A 24920-nucleotide genomic window follows, 5' to 3' on the forward strand; every position below is an offset into this window, starting at 1 on the left:
CAAGTCATTTGTGTCCTCCATACATGTACACACCTGTAGGCACCCTCAGGCTTTGTGAGGACGGGCTATTTGGAGAGAGCTATGAGCCGGGCCGAGCCAGGATGGGCCGGCCAAGAGGAGGGGTACAGAGAGGCGGGTGTTGAGCCCTGAGGCAGCAGTGCTGTGCCAGGCTGGCAGGGTGGCGTCTGATGGTGTGCCAAGACTCTCTGCCCAGGTGGTAGAGCAGCAACACAGGCTGGTCTGTTTCTGTGCCAACTCCTCACCCACCCCCCGCCCAGACCACTGTCTTCTCTGTCTGTGTATTCACATGCTCAGACACGGCTTCGCTACTCCAACTTATCCCCCTTTTCTTTCTCGACTTCACTGCAGCTTTTCGCCAGCGTTCACCACTAAACTCGGGGTGATACTGGCCTTTGTTGGGTGAACCACTATTGCATGCATTCACTGGTGCTACAATACAGGGCAGAGGGATTGTTTGACATGGATTTAAACGCCACAATGAAGATTTGAGAAACATTTTTGTGTCGTCACTTTCCCTCTGTAGTCGTTTTCAGTGAACGCAGAACCGTGTGGTGCAGAGGCCCAGCCTAAAGCGAGGGGAAGTCCCAGTAGAGTCTGTAGAGCGTTCTGCTTCAGTGTAAACTCTTTGAAGGAGGAAGGTAAGTGTGAGTTCCTGGTTCTGGTCCTGTATGTGTGTGGGTGGAAGAGGAGGGTCAGGTTTATCCCCCACAGGCAGGGGAGGCCGAGGCCTTGGCCTGCGGCTGAACCTCACACTCTGACAGCTGGTGTTGACCTGAACTGTGCCCCCCCCATGGGCCATCTCCCCTTCACACACACATCAGGAGACCGCATACTCCCTCCTGCTCGTTTTACCAGCAGAACCACAAACACCTGAGGAGGAAAAGGCGCATATACGTTGTCTGACGCAGGCACACAAACATGAGAGCAAAGAGAAAGCAGAGGGATTTCTTTAGGATTTATTTCACCTGTGTGGTGAATAGAAAAATAGGATGAAGACAAAACTTTTGAAGGGAAATCTAGAGACCATTTTTAATTCATTGCTTGCGTAGTTAAAAAAAAAAAATCCATAACAAATTCAAAACATTTGCATTAAGAGCTTTGTGCCTTTCTTTTCCCTGCAACCAAGAGAAAACAAAGTAAAAGTATCTTTGGAATCCATCTCAAGGGCTAATTATAATACATATCATAATCTGCTTTATCTACTACATCAAAAGTCCTATAAATATTTTTTTCTCATATTTATATGCTGAAGTAGCATTCAAGATTGGAGCGTTTTTTAATATTACACTTTTAAAAAAAATGGCAGAACAAAAGAGTATGAACAAAAGTACCACCAAAGTTCAGCAAGTCACATTTTTCTTCAGTAAAGAAAACCTTATTCGTGCAACTACATTTAACAAAAAGTAAAAGTACCACGTATGTAACCTTCAGGATATTTTCATCTTAAGCATGATTCTGTACAATTTTGCATGTTTTTCCTACCTCCCACAGTAGTCAACACGAGCATACAATGACGTAAGCCGCATACATCAAAGCCACCATCGAGGCTTCTCCATTTCACCATCACTTATAAGCGTTTGTATGTCAGGTAATGACAGCGCAACCTTTGTCACCTCAAACACAGTCCCATCATGTGAGGCACTAGCCTAGCATTTCCCTGTTGGACCAGTCTTTCTCTGAGACCATTAATGCAAAAAGAAGCAGACACGTTGTGAAACACGGTTTGAATTCCACACATCCGGTCATCTTTGGTATCGGGACAGTGGAATGCATAGTTGCAGTGATAAGAGGGAGCGGGTCAGATCTGGTGCTGCTCAGCATATGCTTCAACTCCAGCCTCTAAAAAGACTGCTCCACGCTGCTGTTTGGCCTCAGGAAACAGGCGGGGGAGGAAGGGGGGAGAGAGGCGTCTCTTTTTAATTCCTGGGTTCTGCAGGGCTTGTGGTGAGAGCAGTCAGAGAGACGGAGACAAGAGAAAGAAAGTGAGTGAGCAGAGCTTCCTCCAGCCCAGGAAGGAAGGAAGAGTTTCCGCTAGCGTCTGACTGTCTGACTTGCAAGAATGTCGCATTTGTGGCAGGGCTTCGCTCCTTTTTTGGCAGGCTGTCTGTGACCAGCTGTCTCCTTTTCCTCTTTTTTCTCTTTCTCTGTTCCTCTGTTGCTTCACGTGTCTCCCTTCCAACCCAGTTTGTTTGGACTCTGCTTGGCTATGGCCGCTGCAGATGAACTCAGAAGCTGATTGGTTTGTCAGTTACGGTCCAGTTGTCTTTTATTCCAGTTCAATATTTTCCCCTAAATTTCAGCGTAAAGGTCCCAAGGTGGGGGAGTCAATCTCTCTGAGTCATGTTAGTCTGAGGCAGGTCTGCCCTCCTCACCCCTGCCCGTCCTCTCCTACGAAGGAGTTTTGGCCTCGTATCTTCCCACCACCGTGGAGCCGTTACCGTTTTCTTGCTTGGGAGAGGAGCACCCAGGGGTGGGTCCGCTGTATGGAGAGGAGCTGCTGCTGGTGGAGGTGGGTCTGTGGGGCAGGGACAGAGAGAGAGGCAAAGGGGTGTCAGATGGCGTGGTCAGGGGGTCCCGATCGCGTTCTGGGGGGCGCAGTGCAGCAGAAGGCGGAAACGGGAACGCCAGCGGGAATCCAGTCATGTAGAACAGCCTGCCAACACGCCGCGCCACCTGAGGAGACGAGAGGAGACCATATGACTGTCAGTACAGCCTGTTGAGTTTTGTATGATGGACTAATGCTGTATCTCAAACAGAGAGAGAGTAGGAGAGGCTGCAGTCTGTGGGGCTGGCTACTTTGAGGGAATCATCTATGCTACGCTAGCAGTTTGTCTCGGGCCTACGGACAGAAACACACATTCAGACATGCGCGAGTCCACTCGATCACACACAAACACACACGCAGGTCTGGGGTGTGTGTACCTGTGAGCGGATCTTGAGCGCAGGCCCCAGCTTTAGTCCCATGGTGTTGAGCAGGTGCTCCTCAGTGAGCAGCGGTAATGTCTCTCCATCGATGGCCTGCTCCCGAAACACCTGGCAGAGACACAGCCGCTTCAGCCACAGCCCCAACATAAACATACACTCGACACACAAACCTACACATTCACTCACACAACCTACAAAACAGTGACTCTGTTCCAAAATGTTACATACCCATTTAGAGAGGAGAAGAAATAGCTAAAGATTATCATTCAACATTTTTACAATATAGGGGATGTAGTTGTGGAGAAAATGTTGTCAAATTCAGTCTTGAAGGAACATTTCACCCACAAAATGACATTTTGTTTATCAGTCACTCACCCTGTGTTACATTGAATTCATGAAGGAAACGGATTTTCTTTTCGCATGCCTCCACAGTGAACAAAGTATCCAAAAACAGACAACATTCTTAATGAATTTGAGTAAAGGAGGGCTGCATTTAACAACAGTAGAACTATATCAAAACATCTGTTTACAAACTCACACTCATCTCGTGTAGTATAATCCAAGTCTCTTTTATCCAGTCATACACTCAGTACTTCCCAGACACGTGTTTTCACTAAAACCTTGCTATTTATAACACTTCTGCAAAATAGGTCTCTCACACGAGTAACACACCTGGGTTTTAACTCTGCTTAATGGAAAGCTCGGGCAGAGTTCAAACGCACGCACTCGCCCAGCTGTGTGTATACTCGCGTGTATAGGTGTTTTAAACAGTAAAACAAGGTTTATACTTTGCATTTAACCAACACCGTAGCGTTTGCTCTGCGTAGACGCATTGCCTACGCTGTAGCCTGACGTGCACCTCCCAAGAAATGTAACTACACTTCTTGGTGACACAAACCTCCTGTTTATTTTTGTAAACTGAAAATCTTTAGCCTCAGTAGAAAAGAAGCTTTTATGTACATTTATTTCACAGATAAAAAATAAAATGTGAAGATTATAAACCCCCACAAAACAGCATTTTTCATCGTGTGTCTGATTTATCCTGGTTTCATATGAGCAGAGGAAGCCCACTAACCTCTAAGCTATTTTATACAACGGGAGATGTCACAGCCTTATACTAATAATGTAAGCATATTGTATATGTGGGGAAAAGTGTCTAGTGTAGTTAAAATAAAGCCACATTTTGTACATATTTTGAATGTTGTCGCTTTTAAGCCATGTTATGTGTGTGTTTTAGGTGTGTTAGTTGAATAAATCAAACTGCACTTCACAGAAACATCACAGTGGCATAGAAACCCCATCACCAGCAAGCATTTTGGAGATGTAAGTGCAGAATGATGTAGACACAACGCACACAAGTATAAAAGGTCACAGGCATAAGCCACTTGCGTAGGCTATGGCATAGACTTGGCACAAACCATACGGACAGCTATAAAGAAGCCTTAAGGTTTTAGCAAAAATAAATGTGTTTGAAGTACTGAGGATACAACTGGAAAAATGAGACATGGATTATTAGGCACAAGTTGTGTCAGACTTAGTAAACTCAAGTTTTGCGTAAGTGCAAACCTCTTGTACTCCAATTCAACAAGAATTTTCCCTGTTTTTGGATTCTTTGTTCACCGTGGAGGCATGAGAGAATAAACAAAGTTTTCTTCACAAATTCAACGTAACACAGTAAGTGACCGATAGACTAATTGATCATTTTGTGGGTGAAGCATTCTGTTAAACAGCAAGTTATGTATTAAACGACAGGTTCGGTCTCTCTTGAGAGTGTTACTGGTCACTGGAATTATTCCTCCTGTCAATACTGGCCATGAAGAAATCTGTTACTAGTGTGACGTCGGTGTTAAAGATGAGAGGGACAGATTCCACAGCTGTGCTCCATGCATGTCTAAAGTTCATCTGAGGCTAATAAGAGGGAATTTCATACTAAGAGGAAGGATTTTAAAGCAGACACCCACTTGATAAGGCTGACTCAGGCAGCTGAGGGCTCGCATTAGCTTCAGCTGAACTGTACAAATCATTTTTGCATGGAGAAAAGAATCTGTTACATTGAAATCATGTGATTATTGTTTGACGACACTGGAAAACAAATCTCAATCTGTTCTTTGGCCTTTTTTGTTGAGATGGATAAAAATAAAGGTAGGATTGGGTTACTCTCCTCAAATTCTGTATATATTTCATTTTGGAACAATACATTGCTATACACACAATTGCACATGTCATTCACACACACAGGCTACAGGTGAACATGCACTGCTCACTCACCATCATTCACACAAAGCCCACAAATATGGCTGCCATTGTGAACATGACCATTCATGCATCCACACACATTCACAGTATACTTGGAAAAATCTGTGCTATACAGGCTTTAGTATTTCTACCTAAACATACTGAGATCCCATTGAAGTACAGCTACACTAATATATCTTGGTCACTATTCTTCTTCTTCTGTGATAAGCAGTAAGCCTGCCCCTGGCCTCCATCCCCTCCTCTCTCTCTCTCTCTCTCTCTCTCTCTGTCCTCCCTCTCCCTACGTCCTCACCTGTGTGTATTCAGCACATCCGGCCAGGCTGCTTATGAAGCCGCACACGTCCTCCACACTCCACTTGCTGATGTCCTCCACAGGGTTTGCTGTGGCTGAGTCCTCCCCATCCATGAAAAGACCTCCCACAGAGCCTGAAAGAGCAGCAGTGGGTGAAAATGATGTGTCAATATAAACACTGGCTACAGAGTTGCTATTAAGACTGAGGATCTTTCTGCCATTTTATAGGGATGCAAAACCTGAAAATTGCAAGCTTGGAGACATTTTTTTTTACTGCCAACATTTTTCTAACATGCATCTCAAAATATTTATATTAAGTCTAGTGGTGATCGATTTAGGAAGAAATCCTTTAATTTAAGAGATGAATGAGACAGGTGAAATTGGGTCAGTCGTCTAGGTAGTGATGGTTATTTTCATTATCAGTTTAATCTGTGGAGCCAGTGAATGTTTGGTACTTGTGATTTATAAATCACTTAAACTATAATCAAATTGTTTTGGAATAACTTTAAGATTTCTGGTTAAATTAACGAATGGTTCAGCTCTACTGACTAGATTTTTAAGTTCTGTTGTAAGAGGGTTATTTAAAGGGAAAGGTTACTATCATTCACTCCTGGGTGAAATGACTGCAGTCGTCACGGGTATTAATCGGCTTCAGCTCTGATCGGCTTCCAAATCAGGGTTGGTTATTGTAAGAACAGTGGGAGCACGAATCAAAACAGATTTTGTGAGTTTTATTTTCAGATACTTAAAATACTAATCTGAGCGGAGGGTTATATATATATGGCTTTTGCCGCTGTGGGCTGCAACCCTCTCGCTCAATACCAGACCAATTTCAGAAATTGTTGTCCCCATTAGTCACTTGGACACACAAACATGTGAAAATTGGGTCCACGTTTAAAAAATACCAAAGTTTCCCCCTTTAAGTTGGTCATGGTGGGGATTTGAACAATGATAGGATGAAGTCAGGTCATCGTAGTTGTCTTGTGTATGTGGACAAACAACGCCCTCCTCCCTCCTCTCTGCCCACGTGGCTGTGCTGCCGGCGGTGTGCACAAAGGTCACACCAGGGTCAGAGGCAGGGCCCCTAACAGGGAGAGGTCTCCACACTGGAGACATGCACACAAAGAGTGCCGCTAATGGGTTTCACATGTCGACTGTGTGTGTGTGTGTGTGTGTTAATGTGTGTTTGTGTGTGTGACTGAGTCTCTCACCCGTGTGAAAGTAGGGGTTGGCGTAGGGGAATCCAAAGGGCAGCGACTGGGCATGAAGAGCAGGCAGCGGTGGCATGAACCCAGGTGGCAGGTGGTACTTGACATCAGCCTTGCCCAGTCCAGGGGTGAAGAGGTGGCGACTGGGTGACTCTGTACCTGCTGAGCTACAAGGGGCACTCAGCCGGCCTGAGCTCTCTCCGGTCTCCTTGGCAATGTCACACACTCCCTTGCTGCCAGTGTCTTTACCCCCGTCTCGCTCCCTGTCCCTGGGTTTACTGCTGGACTTGGCACCGACACTGTCCTGCCTCTCCTCACACATCTCTGTCTCACTGTCCGAGTCCTTCATCTCCTCATCTTGCACCTCCCTGTCTCCCTCCCTTCCACCTGTGTGATCCCCAGCATGGAGCTGTGTCTGAGGGGCCCTGCGGGGGGCCTTTCTGGATTCGGCATCTGGCCCGGTGGTGGATCTCTGTGCCTGGGTGTCTTTGGGTGTGGAGGGTGGCCCTGGTTGTTGATGCTGGTGGTGGTTCAGAGTCAGGAGGGGTGTAGCAGCCCCATGGCGTAGCACCAGCATTGCATTTGAGCGGCGGGCCAGTTCCTCACGGAGCGGATGGCCCTCTGGGATGTCATGGAGGCTTCGCAGGGCTGGATGGTCAGGAGGCAGGCCAGGAGGTAGAGCTCCCAGAGGGTCGGAGCCCAGAAGACGCTGCTGCTGCTGCTGCCGCTGGTGGAGACTTTCCAACTCTTTCTGTCTCAGCAGCTCTGCCGACATCTCAAGTCTAAGGCAGTGAAACACAGGGACTTTAACATACATGCCAAAGGTTGAACATTTTGCTGTATTTCACATTTACAACTCTGCTTGTGGGAGTATTCTAAAAACATATGACTGTGTAAACAAGTTTGCTCTCTCCAACAAAACCTTATCCACCTTGAAGCTACTCTTTAGCTGTGTTACAATAAACCCACAACTCAAACCTTAAAGGTGTAGCATGCTGGATTTTAAAACATAATGTATAGACTCATACAGAAGTAACTCATCACTTATGTCCCACGAGAAGGACAGAGTTCATTCAGAAACGAGTTAATCTTGGGTTGACTTTTACTATCACTGGCGAGCACTGAAAGAGAGGATGGGGATGAATAACAATGCGGAGTTTGCCTGTTTTCTGGTGGACAGGTAGGTGTTGGCGGTGAGCATAGTTTACCTGTTAAGGATCGTTTTTTCCATTACAATAAATCGAACGTTCCTACAATAGTAGGTTGTAGTGTGTCTACAAGCAGTAAAAGGAGGAGGGGCCAAGTTTGAAAGTTTCCTGCACAGTATAGCTCTAACTTTTAGCTGTTACAGTTGGGTGCCTTAATTACACTGTTGTTACAAACTGTCACATCACACACACACACACACACACACACACACACACACACACACACACACACACACACACACACCTGGCCAGATTCTGTTTCCTCAACATCTCCTGTTGTCGGGCAAAGATCTCAGCTTGAGCTGGTTGGAGGAACCCATAACCTGTGATAGACACAGCAAGAAAATACATAAGTGACATGTAAGCTGCATACCCATCATTACTGCATGTTAGCTTATCTGATAAGCTTTAGCATGATTTATGACTCACCAGGGGCCTGGCAGAGAGCGGAGGGCATGCCCAGGAAAGGAGGCCGCAGGTGAGGTCCTAAGGCGATGTGAGGGGCAGTTGGAGGGGACAGTAGCGGTGGAGGGTGGGACAGGTCTCTGTGGACACATGAAAAAAACAATCAGTTTGGATTTCACTGCTTTAAAAAGACAAAAAGCCCATTCAGCATGGAGGGATGTACCATGTGTGATTCCCTACATTAACAGAATATCTTTATTAATTTTCCATTTCTCACTGTACGTCTTAACTCTTTAACTCTTTCTTTGTGTGTGCGCACGCTGCCGCTCCAATGTATGCGGTGTATTTTTATCAGCGGAGCTCCAGAGGCCCCCGTGTCGCCCCAGTGCCTCATCAGTCTTGTCACGCCGCAGCAAGCGCCGCTGGCCATTGCTGTACCCTGGACTGCAGCCTTTCCTTCCCCTGCTGCCTCACACATACACACATGATATATATACACAAAAACACGCACACACACATACACAACTCTAGACCCACACACATAATGAGGGCTGAATGCACAATGCCAGTGTGTCATGCTCCGACAGCTGGGGCGGCCCCTGCGTCTTGACCGGGGCCACGGGCTGAAGGACCTTCTAATTAACACTCATCCCTCCTCTCTTCTCTCCCTTTTTTTACGCCCTCCTCTCCGTTTCCCTCCCTCTCTCCCTCTCCCTCTCTACGCTGCATTGAAACCGGTGAAAAGATGGAGCGTCCTGCAACCTCTGCTTCTGAAAAGGCCTCTCTATTATTGGCTTCGTCTTTTGTCCTTCTTGAGGGGGAAAGGCGCCTCTCACCTTTCTCCCCTCTCTCTCAGTCTCTTGTTCTGTCTTAACCATCTTTTTTCTGTCCTCTCTACTTCTCTATGACCTCTGAAAGTCTGCCTTGTTTACTCCTTTCTTTTCCTTCCACGTTTATTTCTTTCACCTTTCTACGTATTTTCTCTCCCCTCTTCATCACTCCATCTCATCCTGTCGCTGTAGCCTAGTCTTGTCTTGCCTCTTTGTATTTCTTTCAGTTTCTCTCCCACTTATTTTTTCACTGTAATCCTTTCATTCTATCCCTTTCTGTTTTTCTCTCCGTTTCGTGCACATCTTCGTGGGTACAGGCAGGGACATGGTTTTGAGGAAGCAGATAAAAAGCTGTCAGAAGAGGGAGGCATCTGCACCTTGACCCTTTGAAAGTGTCAAAGTGTGGATGATGATGCTCTCCGCCCGCTCACCGTCTCCAACCACAGCTGTTTCCAGGGCCTTTCCTGAGCTCACTCTCTATCTACCCACACCTCTCCTCTTCCCTCTGCTGTCTCTCCTCCTGAGCTGCTGCTATCACACCAATCAGAGCTCAGCTGTGTGTGACTGCCGCCGCACAAAAGCATACATGGGAAACAAGCTGAGGAAAACAACAAAATCAAAACCAACACTGGGACGCATGCAACCGCAAATATTGTTTTGCAACTGTGTTCAAATTAGCTAGCGCCTGCATGTCTCCCGCCTCACTAAATGGTGAGGGAAAAGGAGAGAGAGGGAGGAACTGCAGGGAGGGAGGGAGGGAGGGAGGGCACGCATACAAGAGCAGGGAGATGAGATGGGGGGGTTGGAGCCAGTGCTGAGAGGGTGTGTGTGTGTGTGTGTGTGTCTGTGTGTGTGTTGGTGGGGTGGGGGGGGTGAAAACCATTCATCGATCGCCTCCGCCGCTGAAATGTTAATGCTAATCGTATAACCGCTCTCTCCGGCGGTGCCTCGCACTCCAGTGGCAGCTCCAATTAATCTTGGGTGAGGGCTACGGCGCGTGACCCCGGAGCCGCGAGCCGGGGCCCCGCTAGCCGCTGCTTATGTAATTACACCGCCCAGTGTGTAATCACCTGGCCTAATCCCTCGGGGCTAGCAATTAGCCTTGCGACGCGCAGTTCCACTAGGCTACGCTAAGGCGCCCGCAAAAAAACTCCCATCCACCCCCGCCATGGCTCCCGCATGCCAAACTCCAATCACCCCCCACCCCCCTTTCTGATACTCCCTCCCTTTCTTCTCTCTCCTTGCACCGCCTACCCTTGCCTAGCGTTAGCCCGCAGATGAATAACGGTCAATTAAAGCTGCATGACTGGGGCTGCCAGGCGTCTGCGCCACCATAATTAGGCCTAATCACGGGGAGTGAGAGAGACGGAGAGAGAAGGAGAGAAAGAGTGTGTGTCTGACACTCCCCTCCACTCCCTTCCTCCATCTCTCCCTCTCTTCCTCCTTTTATAGGAGGCAATTTTAAGGGAGGAGTGGCAGACATTAGTCGTTTTGCTCTGGGGTGTGTGTGTGTGTGTGTGTCTGTGTGTGTGTGTTCGTGTCTGTCTGTCTGTGTGGGTTTTTTTTTTGCCCTATCTGTGCATTTTGTTGGCAAACCACTAACATGCTATAAAAAGTTGAGGCAAAACACTCACCTAGAGTGAAAATAGGCAGATTCACAAACGCACTCATGGGCTCATAATCACACAAAACTATATCACTGGATGCCCTCCCACCCCTGCATCCCCCATCCTTCGTCTCTCTCCCTCTCTGCCTGCAGTGAGGCCAGGGGCTCCTGGGGAATTCACTGGTGTGTGACGACCTGTCAGAGTGGCGACAGCGGTCCCGTCCCGCAGCAGCCCAGGCAGTGAGTGTGCGTGTGTATGTATGTGTGTCTGCGTGTGTGTGTGTGTCCGGGTGTTCATGTAGGGGTGTGTGTATGTGACAGGGCTGCCCTTAATGACGGGAGCGTGGGGGGATTAGGAGCGCCGCGCGGCCGCCTTCGGCTCCTTCTCCGCAGGAACACATTTACACAGGAAGCTCATTAAAATGGATGAGGCTCCCTCCACGCTCGTTCTCTCTCTCCCTCCCTCGCTCTATCTCGCTCGCTCCCTCCCTCTCCTTATCTCACTCTCTCTCTTTCTCTCCGTCACTTCGTCCTCTCGCCATCTCCTCTCTTCTTCTGTTTTGCTTCCTTCTCTTCATCCCCATTTTAAGCTCCCATGTTTTCCACTTCCTCTGCCGCTCCCCCTTTCTCTTTGCTTTCCTCCATCTCTCCCCTATTTGCCTTGCAGATGCTTGGTGAGCTTAGTGCCATTTAAGGCCAGACAAATGGAGCGCCAGGCTCTAAGCCCATCGAGCGGCCCTAATGATTTGTTTTTAACAATGGGCCCTAATGGGCCCCAGATAATCAATGATGAGGGGTCGATGGAAAGGTGAGCCACGGCGAGAGTTAGAGAGGGGGAGAGCTTCCATCGCTTACTCACATTCTCAGCCTCAGCTCCTCATTCTACCTCAGTTTTTTGCTTTAACTCACCAATTATCTCGATTTTAATTTTCTCTTCACTTTGCACTCATTTCACTCTCAGGTCTCTTCTTAATTTCCTCCATCCCTATTTTTTTTTGCAGGTTCTGTATTTTTACGTGGAGGCTACAGTCTGACCTCTAGAAGCACATTTACACTACATAGCCAAAAGTATGTGGACATTACACCCATGTGCGATGGTTGAACATCTCATTTTAAATCTATCTAATATGCTGCTGTAACAGGCTCCACTCTTCTAGGAAGGTTTTCAACAAGATTTTGGGACCTGCCTGCAGGGATTTGCTCCTGTTCAGCCACAAGAGCATTAGTGAAGTCAGGCTATGATGTTGAGCGATGAGGCCCAGCATATATTCTGCGATTCACTTCATCCCAGAGGTGTCGGATGGGGTCACGGCTCCGTGCAGGCCAGTCAAGTTCTGCCACACCAAACTGAGAAATTAATTTCTTTAAGAGGCGCTGTCATGTTTAAACATGAGCGGAGGGAGGGACTTCCCAAACTGTTGCCACAAACTATTATGCTATTACTATTATGCTGTAGCATTAAGATTTAAATATACTGAGAGTGAAAGGGTTAAAGAGGAGGCTGGGGGAGGTGGAGGGGGACGAAGTGAGGTAGAGATGGATGGATGGATGGAGGAAGGGAGGGTGAGGCCTAGTTAACTCTCCCCAGTCCTGTGTGGCTAATTACTCTGTGTGCTGTCGGAGAACAGCCGCGGCTCACTGACTACATTCACACTGCACTACTGGCCTCTCTCTCTCCCCCTCTCTCTCTCTCACACACACACACACACACATACACCTCCCGCCCCCCCATCCCCCCTGCTGCCGCACCGCCGGCCCATTATCGATCCCCCGCCTCTCCCCGCGCCACATAAATAATCGACAAGCAATTACCCGCCCACTCCCGCTGCCCCCGGCTTTGTTTGGGAGGCGCAGGGGCCAGTGCTGGGGGGGAGAGGAGGGAGGAAGAGCCGGGGATGCAGGCGTGCAGCTCCACAGTGGTAGCCAAGAGGTTATTGGATCCTTAGTTTAGCCATGTATGTGGAGATGCACATACGTTCACACGCACATGCGCGCACGCACACACACACACACACACACACACACACACACACACACACACACACAAAAACGTGCACTGCAGCACATGGAAAAAGCCAAATATGAGATCAGATCCCTCTGAGCTAAGAATGGGTGGAAACATGGGAGGAGAAATGCATTGGTGTGGTGATGCAAACTGGCAGGTGATTAACTCCTTCTACTGTTTCTCCCACTGACAAGCTTTTTCTAAAAAATCTGAACAGTGGTCCATTGTGATTTCCACATTTACATGTGCTTACATCAACTGGGGCCTCTTACACTGGGTATGTGTGTGTGTGGAGGATGTGGGTGTTGGACTTTATTAATGGTTAATAACGCTGGTGTTGCAAGCAGTGCAGAGCTGCTGCTTCAACAGTTAGCCAAGGCCAGGCTGACACTGAGATTTCAGGTGCAGGTGAGTGTGTGTTTGCATCCGTCTCTTACCTGTCGGTGTAATGTGCGTCCCGGTGCTGCGGCAGACCCTGCTTGCGTCTCTGGCTGGAAGAGGAGGAGCTGCCCGCTGAGGGCAGGTGAGCTTCTAAGGCTGCTGGATTCCTCACCGCAGCAGCCAACGCCTCCTGGCGAGCACGCAGCATGTCTGGGTAAAGAGCAAGAGGGCAAAGCACAGCGGAGGGAGAGAGATGGGAAGATAGAGGTGATGTGATGAAGATGATGAAGGATTAAGTTGAGGAAAGAAGAGAGGAAAATCAGCAGAAGGGAGGCAAGAATTGAGAGGGAGACAGAGGGGAGGATAAAAACAAATTTAGCATCCAGCTGCTCCCGTCTATGCTCAGATATAAACAGAAGCTCATCTTCGTATGGAACATTTATAAACAGAAAATCCTCCTGACTATACGTTTCAGCAGCTTATAGCTGATGGCTTATTTTAAGTGGGGTGTACATTAGCTGTTAAAATTTTTCAGGCAAAATAGCAGAAGTGAAGCATACTTTAAAAAGTTTTTTGTCATCCTGTACTGATATATGTGAGGGCTAAGTACAACACCCAATAAGTTATTTCCACTTTAATACTGAAAATGATTATGCGTTTTCTAATCCCTCATGTTACATCCATATACGCACACAGACACACATGAACACAAACACACACACTCACTGAACAAGGATAAACAAAAACAGACATTTTGGCAGAGGTGTATGAAATTAGCACATAGCGCTCAAGTCCATCTGTCACTCGTTGGAACTGAGCTGACCGGTTTCAAGCAAATGTGAGGAATAAAGAGGTGGAAGCTGAAAAATGAAAAAGGGCTAGAAGGACGCCATGAAAAAAAAATGATGGTGTGTGATGATGTTTTCAAAACAAATAATGACCAGTGCGTTTTTGTACGGCAGAGCAAAACACGACTTCACACATCGGGCACAGAGTGTTTTTACCCCTCCCCACCTCCGCCACCATCACACCTTCTCCTTCTATCTCTGCCTGCCCCCTATCTCCACCTCCTGCCCTCCACCACTCGCCTCATTCCATCTCTTTCTTCACTCATCCCCTCTCTCTCTCTCCGTCTCCCAGCAGCCCCGGTTCTCTCTCGCTCTCGTAGGAGAAGAGGCCTCATCATTATCAGCCGGGCCAGGCCACACCAGGAGACATGGCTTCTAATGAGAGAAAAATCCATCCTGCTCTCTCTCTCCTCCCTCTCTCTGCCTCAATCTATCTATCCTCTCTCTCCGCTCTTCTCCGCCTCCCCTCCTCCCCCTCTTTTTTAATTAGACAGATCCCTCGGGAGCTAGGGGCCATTTCCGCCGCCGGTGCGGGTGTGACGTGTGTTTGTGTGTGTCTGTGTGATTTAGGTGCCTGCGTGTGCGTGCCTGGCTGTGTGTTTCTGTGTGCTGTGTGTGTGCTGAAGCAGTTGAGCAGGCGCCGGGGTGGGGGGGGTGAAGCGACAGATATTAATGCGGCCTAGCTCCGGTGTATCGATCTGTTTGCTGCGCCAGGCCGCAGGGGACTCGGCTGGCGGCAGACAAGGGTGTGTGTGTGTGTATGTGTGGGTGTGTGTGGGTAAGGGGGGGGGGGGGGGGGGGTTGTGAGAGATAAGGGAGGGATCAGAGGGAACTGGAGCCCCAGAGCGCACACACAAACACACACACACACACACACACAGTCTGTTGTGCGCTTGCATACACAGTGCAGGGGTGACAGGGTGGAAGAGTTGACCTCTATGAATTTCCTGTGGTCACAATCCTGCCTCACCAATTATTCTGTACGACTGGGCCAGTTAACGGGGTGCTCCAGTGATTTAGTATCGCACTTCCATAAAGTTTGGGGACTTCCAAGCGACGGATTTAAACAAAAGAATGGTGCAGATCGATGTTACAGAGCCCGAGATATGCTGACTATATCGCAGCCAAAATACGAAACAAGGGAGAAACCCTAACTTTAGGCTGCAGACCTTAATTAGTCAGGCTCTAAAAACACTGTAACCTACAATTCCCACAATGCAACTCAACAGCATCCTTTGCTAGACTCTCCCTGCCTTGCAAACGCCCACGTCTTTTAAACTCTACACACTGCCCAGTGTTCAGCACAGGCTTTTGTACCTTATACAACTGTTTCCATCCGCTGACTAATACTGTGATTATATTTAACCAGGGCCGGAGCCAGAAAAATACTGAGGTTATGAGTCCAGATTCCACCAGCTGAACCCCACTGGCCTGAGCCACAAACCAGACTGCCAGAGATTTATTCAAATATTCATAAAAACAATTTCATTGTTCAATTATATTTTCTAATTCTGTCTGAGAATACCAAATCATGTTTATTTTATTTAGCTTTTTTATTTCAGTCAAAGATGTTTAGTCTAAAAACATGAAAATCAGACTGAAATCCCAAGATGGGAGTCTTCAGTGGTAGCTAGGGCCTTGACTTTGACCCAGACAATGCACGCTGTATAAAATAGTGGAAATTCAAATTTGACTTGATAAATTCTCTGTCCATTATTTCTTCAACTTCTTGTCTTATTCCTTTCTCTTTTATTATCCAGCGCATGTTTGTAAAGCTTCACTTCAACACTGGGTCCATATTTTGCTGTCTCCCTCTCTCCCCCACTGTCTCTAATTCTCTTTCATGTGAACGGAGAGGAGTAGGGTCACCTGGGGCTCTACCCTTCAGTGTGTGTGGGGGTGTGTGTGTGTGTACAGAGTAGGTACTCAGATTCAGAATTTCCCCCTCTAAAACTCTTGGTGTTGCAGCTGCTGGAACACAAGGGGAGAGTCCCTTCATCTGCAAATTAGAGTCCTAATTGAGGACACACAAACACTCGCGCACACACACGTCTTGCTTTGCAGGAGTTATTTTGGGAGGTCCCAGTTTACCACTTGGACCCATCCCGCTTATCCCTCTTTTGTGCCATCCCATTTTTCTCCCCGCCATCATTCCTGGTGTTGGGCCTAAATCCCCTCGGTTAAGCCGGGTTTTTCTCGGCGTGAGAATGCAGAGGAGCGACACACTGATGCAGCTTGGCCGGCCTCGTGATGGATTTGGCGGACTGGCAGGTACACAAAAGCCGACATCCATCCGCTAAAGCGCACCATACACCAGAAAATTAAGTATCTTTTCAGGAAGAGGTATTCAGCCGATATCATGGGCTTAGCAAGCAGTAAATATGTGGCGAGTTTGTCGCTCGGAAGGTTTTGACCGTCTGTACTTTGACCAGTCACGTGCTCGAGTTTTCAGGCTCTCTGGGATGATGGTGATAAAGATGCTGTGTGTAGCGCCGTGTTTTCAAATCAGACTAAAGTGCAGGAGACAAAACAGAAGCACGCCCCTTCCATCCCACCCCTCCCTTCACTTTCATCTGGATATCTACCCCCACCTCTCTTTTTCTTTTCTCCTTCCCTCACTCTCCTTTCATCATATGAAGAGGGAGGGAAAGCCCTCCTGGCCATTTCTACAACCCTGCCACCCCTCCACCTCCACCCCCAATTGCAGCCCCCCACTCCCCTTCTCTACTCCTCTTTTGCCCATCAGGTCCAGAGAGAACCTCTCAAACAACACCTTGCACCTACACATTCATACACACACCCACACACATGCACACAGAGTTCCTCCTCACCCCTGCCTCTTTCACGCACACACACTTTAATTTTCTGTGCCCCACACTTCAAACACATGAAAGGATGCTCTGCGGGGACCAAGGCTAAAGGGAAAGTTGGAGGTGGGGGTAAGGAAAAGGAGGAGGGGAGTGGAGGGTATAAAAGCAGTGCTTGAGATGGAGATGTGTAGGGGTGATGGGGGTGGTGGTGGTGGGGGTGGGGGGCAAGGGGGAGGGAGGAGGGGGTCACAGGGGCCCCATCAGAGACCAGGTCAATGTCAAGGGGCTCTCGCTGAAGTGATTCGTGTCACTTCAGCGACGCCAAAAGACAAGGCGTCCCGGTGTCCCACCTCCTGGACCGTTTGTGTCTCAGAGTGTCAGTTTCTTAACAAGCTCTGATTGTTAGTTGGAGAAAGGGAGGATGTGAAGGTGGTGTTATAATAAGTTTTCTACATAAACTTATAAGCAGTTGGTTACGACGGAGGAAGTTGCCAGGTGTGGAAGAAAAGGAATATTAGTAACACCAAAGGCTTGGCTGTCAGGGAGTGTTGGCAAAGCCTGTGATGCCCATGGCTCATCATCCGCTTAGAGGATCTGACACGCACAAACACAACAGCAAATGTAAACACACACGTTGCTACGAGGAAATCTTCCCGTGAAGTTGTGTTTTAAATGGTAGTTGTATTTAAGTGTGTGACCTGAGCATCATTAATGAACCGTAAACTTGTATGTATTTGGTTTTTTTCTTGATTTCTTGCTCCAGGAGAAGTTATTTATTCACTTTCCCTCGTCTCTGTTCCTCCCTCGTTTCCTTTGACCACTTCTCTCCTCAGGTTTTTTTTGTTTTTGGACTCATATTCCTGGTTTCTCTTTACCTCTTCTTCTGCACATAGTAAGCTTTTAAGTGCAGTTTGGAAGAGGAATGCACGCGTGCTGAATAAAGGACAGTTTGGAAACTATCAAACGATTTTGGAATGTGGAAGTGAAGAAAGGGAGCGAGTATGTCTGTATTGCGCCAGAGCGTCTGCCTCATACCGGCGAGGTTTCTGGGAAAGGAAGCCAGCGATCAGACTGCACCCTGGGCCATAAAACCCCCACAATGCACTGCATCTTGCCTCTAACTCCTCTAAGACACGGGGAAAAGGCAATTAAAGCGTTTATAGGCTTCGCCCCCTAGATTTGCAGCCAGCAATTAAAAATCATTACTAATCAAATAAAAATAAAAGTAGCTCAAACTACAATCCGGCCAGGGCATCGATTGGATTTATGCTACTGCGAAAGAGCTCATAAAGGCTGGTAAGACTTAATGTTACATTCTTTACAAAAATGTGAGAAAAAGGTTAACATTTAATGGCAGCCACAGTGAGATGAATATAAAGCCAACTTATAAAATCCAAACGAGGCAACTTTTCTCATTTTCTTTTTTTTTTTTTTTCAAACTACAATTCTCTCAAGCTAAAACCAGTAAATTTTATGTGACTGTAGAAATTGAGAAAAACTGGGACACACTGGTGGTTTCCAGGGTGTTGAGAGATTTAGAGGGTTGGCAGGCAGCCAATGAGAGCTCCTGGATCAATCGCGGTGTTGATGCATGCGAAGCCTTGTGGGTGTTGTTAACAACGGAGAGCCATGGTGGTCAGAAATCACCCTGAGTGACACTTTGACACGGGGTGGGCAAGCACCGCAAATAGAAATGTCAGCCGTCTCCATGGCTGGGGTTTTACAATGGCAGCAGTGTGGCACACCTTAACATGGTACCCTGAACACAGTGCGACACTCTGGGGTTACAAAGTAGCACTGCATCACAGTGACTTGGTGACAGGTGATGGAAGAGGTGTTTTTTATAGAAGCTGGTGAAGTGCTTCCAAAGGAACCTCTTTTAGTTTGAAGTAAATCTCAAGTTACTTCAAACTAACTTTAAAGTTATTTCAAAGTTTAAAGGGAAGAGTACCTCTAGATCTTTCATGAGTCAGTTCTCACTGGTAGAGTATGAATTCTGAATTTAAACATCTACTGTGCACTGAGGTATATACAGTAAGGTGCAACAACATGAATCTGCAGATATCTGAAAGCCAATACAGTGACACTGAGGATAATGATGACCACACACACACCTACAAATACAGAGCCAGTGGACTGACCATGGCCGGGCAGACCCATGCTGCTCGCCAGCTGGTAGAGTCGTTGCTGCTGTTCTTCATAGGACCCTTGCTCGCTGAGCGCTGACATCATGCGCCTGTAGTGCTCCTCAGGGCTCATGTGGCCGTGGCTGCCGCCTGCCTCCACCACTGGGCTCTGAGAGTTCTCTGAGGAAAGGAGGGAGACACTTATGTTAATCAATGACTGTCAATATCCATCTCATCAGGGGACAAATACTGACTTGACACTGCAGGCGCTATAACTCTATCATGCCATTACCTCAATACTGTACAGTGAGCTATCTTTTCAGCATATGATTAAATAATTATGTATTCATTCACGTCTACACTCATCTCATTCATCTCATCTCGTCGTCATTTAACGCTCATGCAGCGTTTCTCGGCACCCAAGGATTAACAACACATGCAGAATGCCAGTGTCGAATTGAAGACTGTTTCCCCGTCAATTCGTGTTTCACAAGCTATATCTGAACTAAACCTAACCACAAAGAGTAGATATGCATTTTAACAGGAGGGAAACACTATTCAACGAGAGGATGGACTCTGACATCGGCTTGCAGTTCAGACAGCGCAGCTACCTGTAATGCTGATGTCAGTTTATATAAATATTTTAAGAAGTTTAATGAATAAATCAGTTACAGATTTCAACGGAAAAAATCTCACATTTTTAAGCAAATTGTGCCTGCCAGGAGAAAAAAGTCCAAATGTCAGGCAAATCGGCAACAAATTTAATACGACACATCAAGTTGAAGACTCCAATCAGTCTTGGGAAATATCTGAGAGGAAATGACGATCAGAAGTTTTTATTTTATTAAAAAAATAAAATAAATAAATGGAAGAAATTCATGTAAAATAGCTTCATTTTGGGACTGTGAACGTAGTTCAAAATTAAAACTGAACTATAAACATGAATTTTTTTGAAGTGAATTTTTCAGCTGTGTGAACAGATTTTCTGAATGGAGAGCTCATGAGTAATTCAGAGCACTCTGAGCTTTCTACAGATTCACAATTCAGAGAGAAGGAATGTTTTTTGGTAATTCCGGATGATAAGACAGGTGTGTATTTTTTTGGATGAAAACAGTTTCTTAGGCAGTTTTAAAAAACATCACAACATTCAATCAGGACACACTGCCATAGTAAACACCACAAAGTGAAGAACTAACCAGAACTCATTTTATACACCCTCTATCTTGCATATATCAGACGATTACTGCACTCTGACGTGAATGCTTCCTCAGTTATCAGCCAAAAAACATGCTTGTGCAGATTATTCATTAAAAAAATCCCTGATTGATTGGAAACCTCTTCAGATGTAGATATATATATACAGCAAAGCATTGTTAATGATCTGAGCCTGACCCTCACATGAACTCACTATTTGATGCGAGGGAAAGCAAAGCAGTAACCCTGCAGTAACATTCACATAAGGTTAAAGATTATAAGTAGGGTTGTTTTACTGTACTGTCTTTTGACTTTTTTTTAATGCAGACTACAGAAAAAGGCTCAGCTTCTTCCATCAAGTGTGTATTTATGTGCACTGCTGTGCTGTGTTTAAGGTGTTGTGAAGGTGATGTGGTGTATGATATCTATCTAGCTGTCAGTCCCCACACTTAATCTCTCTCTCTGACCTCCCTCCTCCCTCTCTCTGTCAATAGTAACATGATCTAAGGTAAGGGTGGTGGGGGATATGGGGAGGTGGTTTGGGAGTTAGAGGAGGGAGAAAGAGGATGAGGAGGAGGCAGAAGCAGAGGAAAGCAGGGGTTATTTTTACCACCCTCCTTCTTATTGAAACCTGAGCCTGGCCCCGGGCAGGCGAGCAGGAGTGGCGCTGAGGAGCGGAGGTGGGTTGGAGGTGGTGGTGGGGGAGGAAGCGAGCACGCAAGCATCTCTGTCTCCACCGCCAAGCTTCAGCTAATCCACCCAAGGTCCTCAAGTGTGTGTGTGTTTGTGTGCGCACGCAACTCGTCTGTGACTGTCTGAAGTTTTCTCGCTCTCTAAACACAGCAGGGGGTGCCGACTTTGCAACAGAAAGAAAAACAGACATCATTTACACAGCGGCATCCAATCTCTCCGGCTCCATCCCTACGCTACCCTCTCTGTCTCTCTCACTCAATCTATTTCTCCACCTGCATTAGTCATTAAGGGATAGTGTGTGTCGACGAACTTGCAGGCAAGAAGACACGCGTAGATAACGCTCACACACATATAGAGACACATGCAGGTGCAGAGTTGGGGTCTGAATGTGGACAGAGCTCAAGGTTAAGACACAGGATCAGCAGTGTTGTGAAGTGGCTTAAATGCATTTCTCTGGACAGCCGGCTGCACACACACTTACACATAGTCTCACAAACACTCTTCTTTAACTGTCTCGCTTATGCAAATACTCCACAAAGGAAGAATATGTGCGAGGCGTATACAGGGGTTGTTTGCTTTAAAAGCCAAAAACCTAACCACGCAGGCACAAGAACACAAAGTCAAAATAAAAACACACAGCCCCATTTGCCTTAAAAGGAAGCCAAGTCCCAGTGCACAAACAGACACAGACGAGTACACACACACACACACACACACACACACACACACAACACACACACAAACTCACATCCACAAAAACCCATGCATCATTCAGAAGCTGGGTTGTGTCTAAGTAAGACTATAATGGCCAGGAATGAGTGCTTCTCTACAGAGAAAGAGGCTCCAGGCAGGCTGCCGTTGGTTAAAGGTCACCCAGAGGGCAAAGGTCAACACCAGGATGAGTCTGAGCTCCTCACAGCTAAATCTGCACTTACACAAATACTCCCACCCATCTATTTATTACACAGAATTTACCACCATAAAATAATACATTACCCACATGTCAAATAATCAGAGCTATTTGTATCAGTGTGTGTGTGCCGATGATGTTTGGCTTACACCAGAGTGTGTGTGTGTTAATGTGTATGCATGTTGTTCAGGTGTCTCCAGAGATGAGGCTGGATGTGTGGCAAGCTGCCCTTGGTTTTGTGGTTTTGCCTGCTGTATAATGCATCAGTCAGGAAGTCTTTCTCAGGAGCCCAGAGGGACAGGCCCAGTGGCTGTGCCGGCACCACACCGGGCGCCCGGTTTCACGCCGCATGAGGGAGGTATGAATAATAGAGGATGGTGACCGGATTGTAGCACTACAGAGGGGCATTGTCTTGCCAACGTATGCCTTCTCAAGATCCGTTATTTATGTTGCTCTCGTAGAGCAGATGAAAAGGTAAAAAAGTGTGTGTTAGGATCGGCTGCAAAAATTTGATTCTATATACAGAGGCTATTATCAAAGCCAGTGGTTCTCAACCTTTCTCGTGTCAAGGACCCCTATATTAATACACATTTGATAAGATTTTGGCTGTCAGATATGATTAAGACCAGAATTCTATAGCTGTCAACTACAGTTGAGAGGATGGCGATGGAGGAAGTGAAACCTTTCATCAGAATAGTCACTCTCATGACTCTTCAGGTGCTTTTCACTATGCTAATGTGTCTCACTCACTCAAGTGTTTATCCATCTTAGTGCCTCCCAATGACAATGTGAGAGAGAGATGCAAGAAAGAGATGCACAGGATACACCTGTGTTTTCTTGCTCTGAGCTCCTCCAGAAGCCTCGACTCTCTCCTCACTCTTTGTCTCCTCGAGGTGCTTTTAAGATAATAGAAGATCCTCCATGATGGCGGAAAAGGACAATTTCCCAGTAACAGAAGGAGACAGGGACGTGGGGAAATTAGCATAATAAAAAGCACCTTTACTTGCTTCTATAGAGTATTAAATAGTGGAAATAAACTATTCCCCATTTTTCTAGGGACCCCCGAAACTCCTGCAAGGTGCCCTGGGAGATCCCTAGACCCCTGGCTGATGACCACTGGTCTAAGATATTACGTCATTTAGGAATTATATTACTGTATGTGCTGCGTTCACATTGAAAACTGTTCGGAGTAAGGCCTGTTGAGTAAACTAAGGATTCCAGTCATTCCACATGAAAGAAAAAGTTGCTGTAGAGTTTTTAAATGTCACGTCTCAATGTTTTGAGCACCACAAATTATTCTTTTGTGGTGCACAAAACATCCATCTTATTAGAGCAGCAGCAGAGTCTTCCAAACAAAACTCAGTAGGTGTTTTCATGGTTCCATACGGATAATAATATGTGAGAAAATACTATGTTTTGGTAATTTTGGGTGTACTGAACCTCTACTGACTTCCCCTAATGTGTGTGTGTATCAAACTGTGAGTGTGCAAGAGAGAGGAATGGGTTAAAAGAAATAATGGCATGGAAGTGTCTTCAAGTATGTGAGAAACTGAGACTGTGTGTAGAGGTGTGTGTGTGATACTAACCCTAACACACTGACCACCAGCAGCCAAACCAATCACACCTCATGCCTCCCTCCTCTTTACTCTGCAGCTTCCTTCCCCTCTCTTTCACTTAAACACTCAGCCATCCTGTCTTCCCTACTACAATGTCCACTCGTGTCCTTTCAGAAAACATGTGTCTACGCACATCTGTAACGTCACAACACACAAATAGTCTGCGTGGTCTTACCTTTGGGGGATACGCTACGTGACTTCTTGCTGTCAGAGGGACACTCGCTGCTGCTGTTGGGAGAGAAGCTTCTTCTCTTGCCTAGAAGGTCATCTGTAAACACAGAGAGAGACAAGAGCAGTCAGTAAGAAGAGTAAAATCTTGATATTGCCTCTTCGCTCTATGCCTACCTGTGTACATGGCAGCGGCTTTGAAAATGCAGAGTTAGAAGAGAGAGGGTAAAAAAGGAGCTAAAGAGAGGAAACAAGTGATAGGTGGAGGGGAAGAGAGAAACAGAGCGAGTGAAGCGAGCCACGGGCGTCTGGAGATGTGCCTGTTCTGTCAGATATGAGAGGGGGCCTGCACCGCCGTGGATGACAGATCTGCCCGGCTCATTCACGTGTGTGTGTTTGTCTATCTGAAGGAGGGAGGAGGGCTCTGTCTCTCTGTGTCTCCTCCAACGTCTCTTTCCAACAGTCTGTCCTCAAGTGTTATCACTGCTCTTCCTCTCTCCTCTCTCCTTTCTTCGCTTTTTCCAGATGTTGGCACAAAAGCCTCTGACTGAGCTAAAGTGCGTGAGAGCCTCTCAGCTGCTTGAGAAATCCCTCTCAGCCGACATTATGACTATATCATGTGTTTATTTTTAGTTTTTGTACCTCCACGACAGCTACTCCCCTCTCTCTTGTTGCTGTCCTCCCCTCATAAACACACTTCGGATCTTCCTCTCATTTCTCCATCTGCTTCCTTCTCTTTCTCCTCTAGGTGTGTTTGAAACCTCCTCCCATCAGGAGTTCTTTCTCTCCTCCCATTAACACCCACCCTGCCTCCGTCTCTTCCTCTCTGCTCTCCCCCTACCTCCTCCCCTGCCACCAAAGAGGAGCATCTAGTGTACAATTACAGCACCCCCTACTGCCTCCTCCTCCTCCTCCTCCTCCTCTCCTCCCCTCTCATCCCTCTCTTCCTTCCCGCCCAATCGCCTCACCTCCACCCCCCTCAAACACACCTCAAATCAATACGGGCCTAATCAGCGAGAGAGGGGATGCAGAGCACATCGCACGCAGCGCCGGCAGGAAGGAAAAAGCCGTTTGTCATTGCTCTATCTTTCTCTCTCTCTCTCTCTCTCTCTCTCTCTCTCTCTCTCTTTCTCTATTTCTATCTCATGCACCTCTGCTTTTTCTCTGACTCCGTTTCTTCCTCCACACAGACAGCCAAGCCACAGCAGCAACTGTTTCCCTTCTTTCTCTTTTCACTCGCTTTCTCTCTCTCACTTTTCAGTGCTTATTTTTAGGGATGGTGGGGGGAGCGTTTTTTCCCCCCTCCCTCGAGAAGAACGGTTCTTCTCTCTTTCTCCGTCTCCCTTTTTCAACAAAGCAATTTTTCATCATTTGCACAGCATGTGTAAACATCGCGGAGAAACACTGAACATGGTGTA

At 46.9% G+C, this 24920-nt stretch overlaps 1 protein-coding gene across 5 annotated transcripts in view; it reads right to left on the reverse strand.

Moving 5' to 3' along the window:
* Positions 1-9: 9 nt before the first annotated feature.
* The window catches only part of samd11 (sterile alpha motif domain containing 11), a 58134-nt gene continuing 33223 nt past the window's right edge, over positions 10-24920 (reverse strand). For 3 of the 5 annotated variants that reach the window (XM_050063811.1, XM_050063806.1, XM_050063810.1), the window contains exons 5-13: positions 23510-23602; positions 18910-19101; positions 13194-13347; positions 8340-8455; positions 8155-8233; positions 6706-7484; positions 5495-5628; positions 2944-3054; positions 10-2694 (exon numbers count right to left, since the gene is read on the reverse strand). In XM_050063811.1, the coding sequence (XP_049919768.1) occupies positions 2410-2694; positions 2944-3054; positions 5495-5628; positions 6706-7484; positions 8155-8233; positions 8340-8455; positions 13194-13347; positions 18910-19101; positions 23510-23602 (1943 nt within the window). In that variant the 3' untranslated portion in view covers positions 10-2409. The remainder of the gene's footprint in view (positions 2695-2943; positions 3055-5494; positions 5629-6705; positions 7485-8154; positions 8234-8339; positions 8456-13193; positions 13348-18909; positions 19102-23509; positions 23603-24920) is intronic. The other 2 variants (XM_050063808.1, XM_050063809.1) reach the window with 2 other exon arrangements.

Source organism: Epinephelus moara, chromosome 16 (assembly GCF_006386435.1).
Source record: "Epinephelus moara isolate mb chromosome 16, YSFRI_EMoa_1.0, whole genome shotgun sequence".
Classification (NCBI taxonomy): domain Eukaryota; kingdom Metazoa; phylum Chordata; class Actinopteri; order Perciformes; family Serranidae; genus Epinephelus; species Epinephelus moara.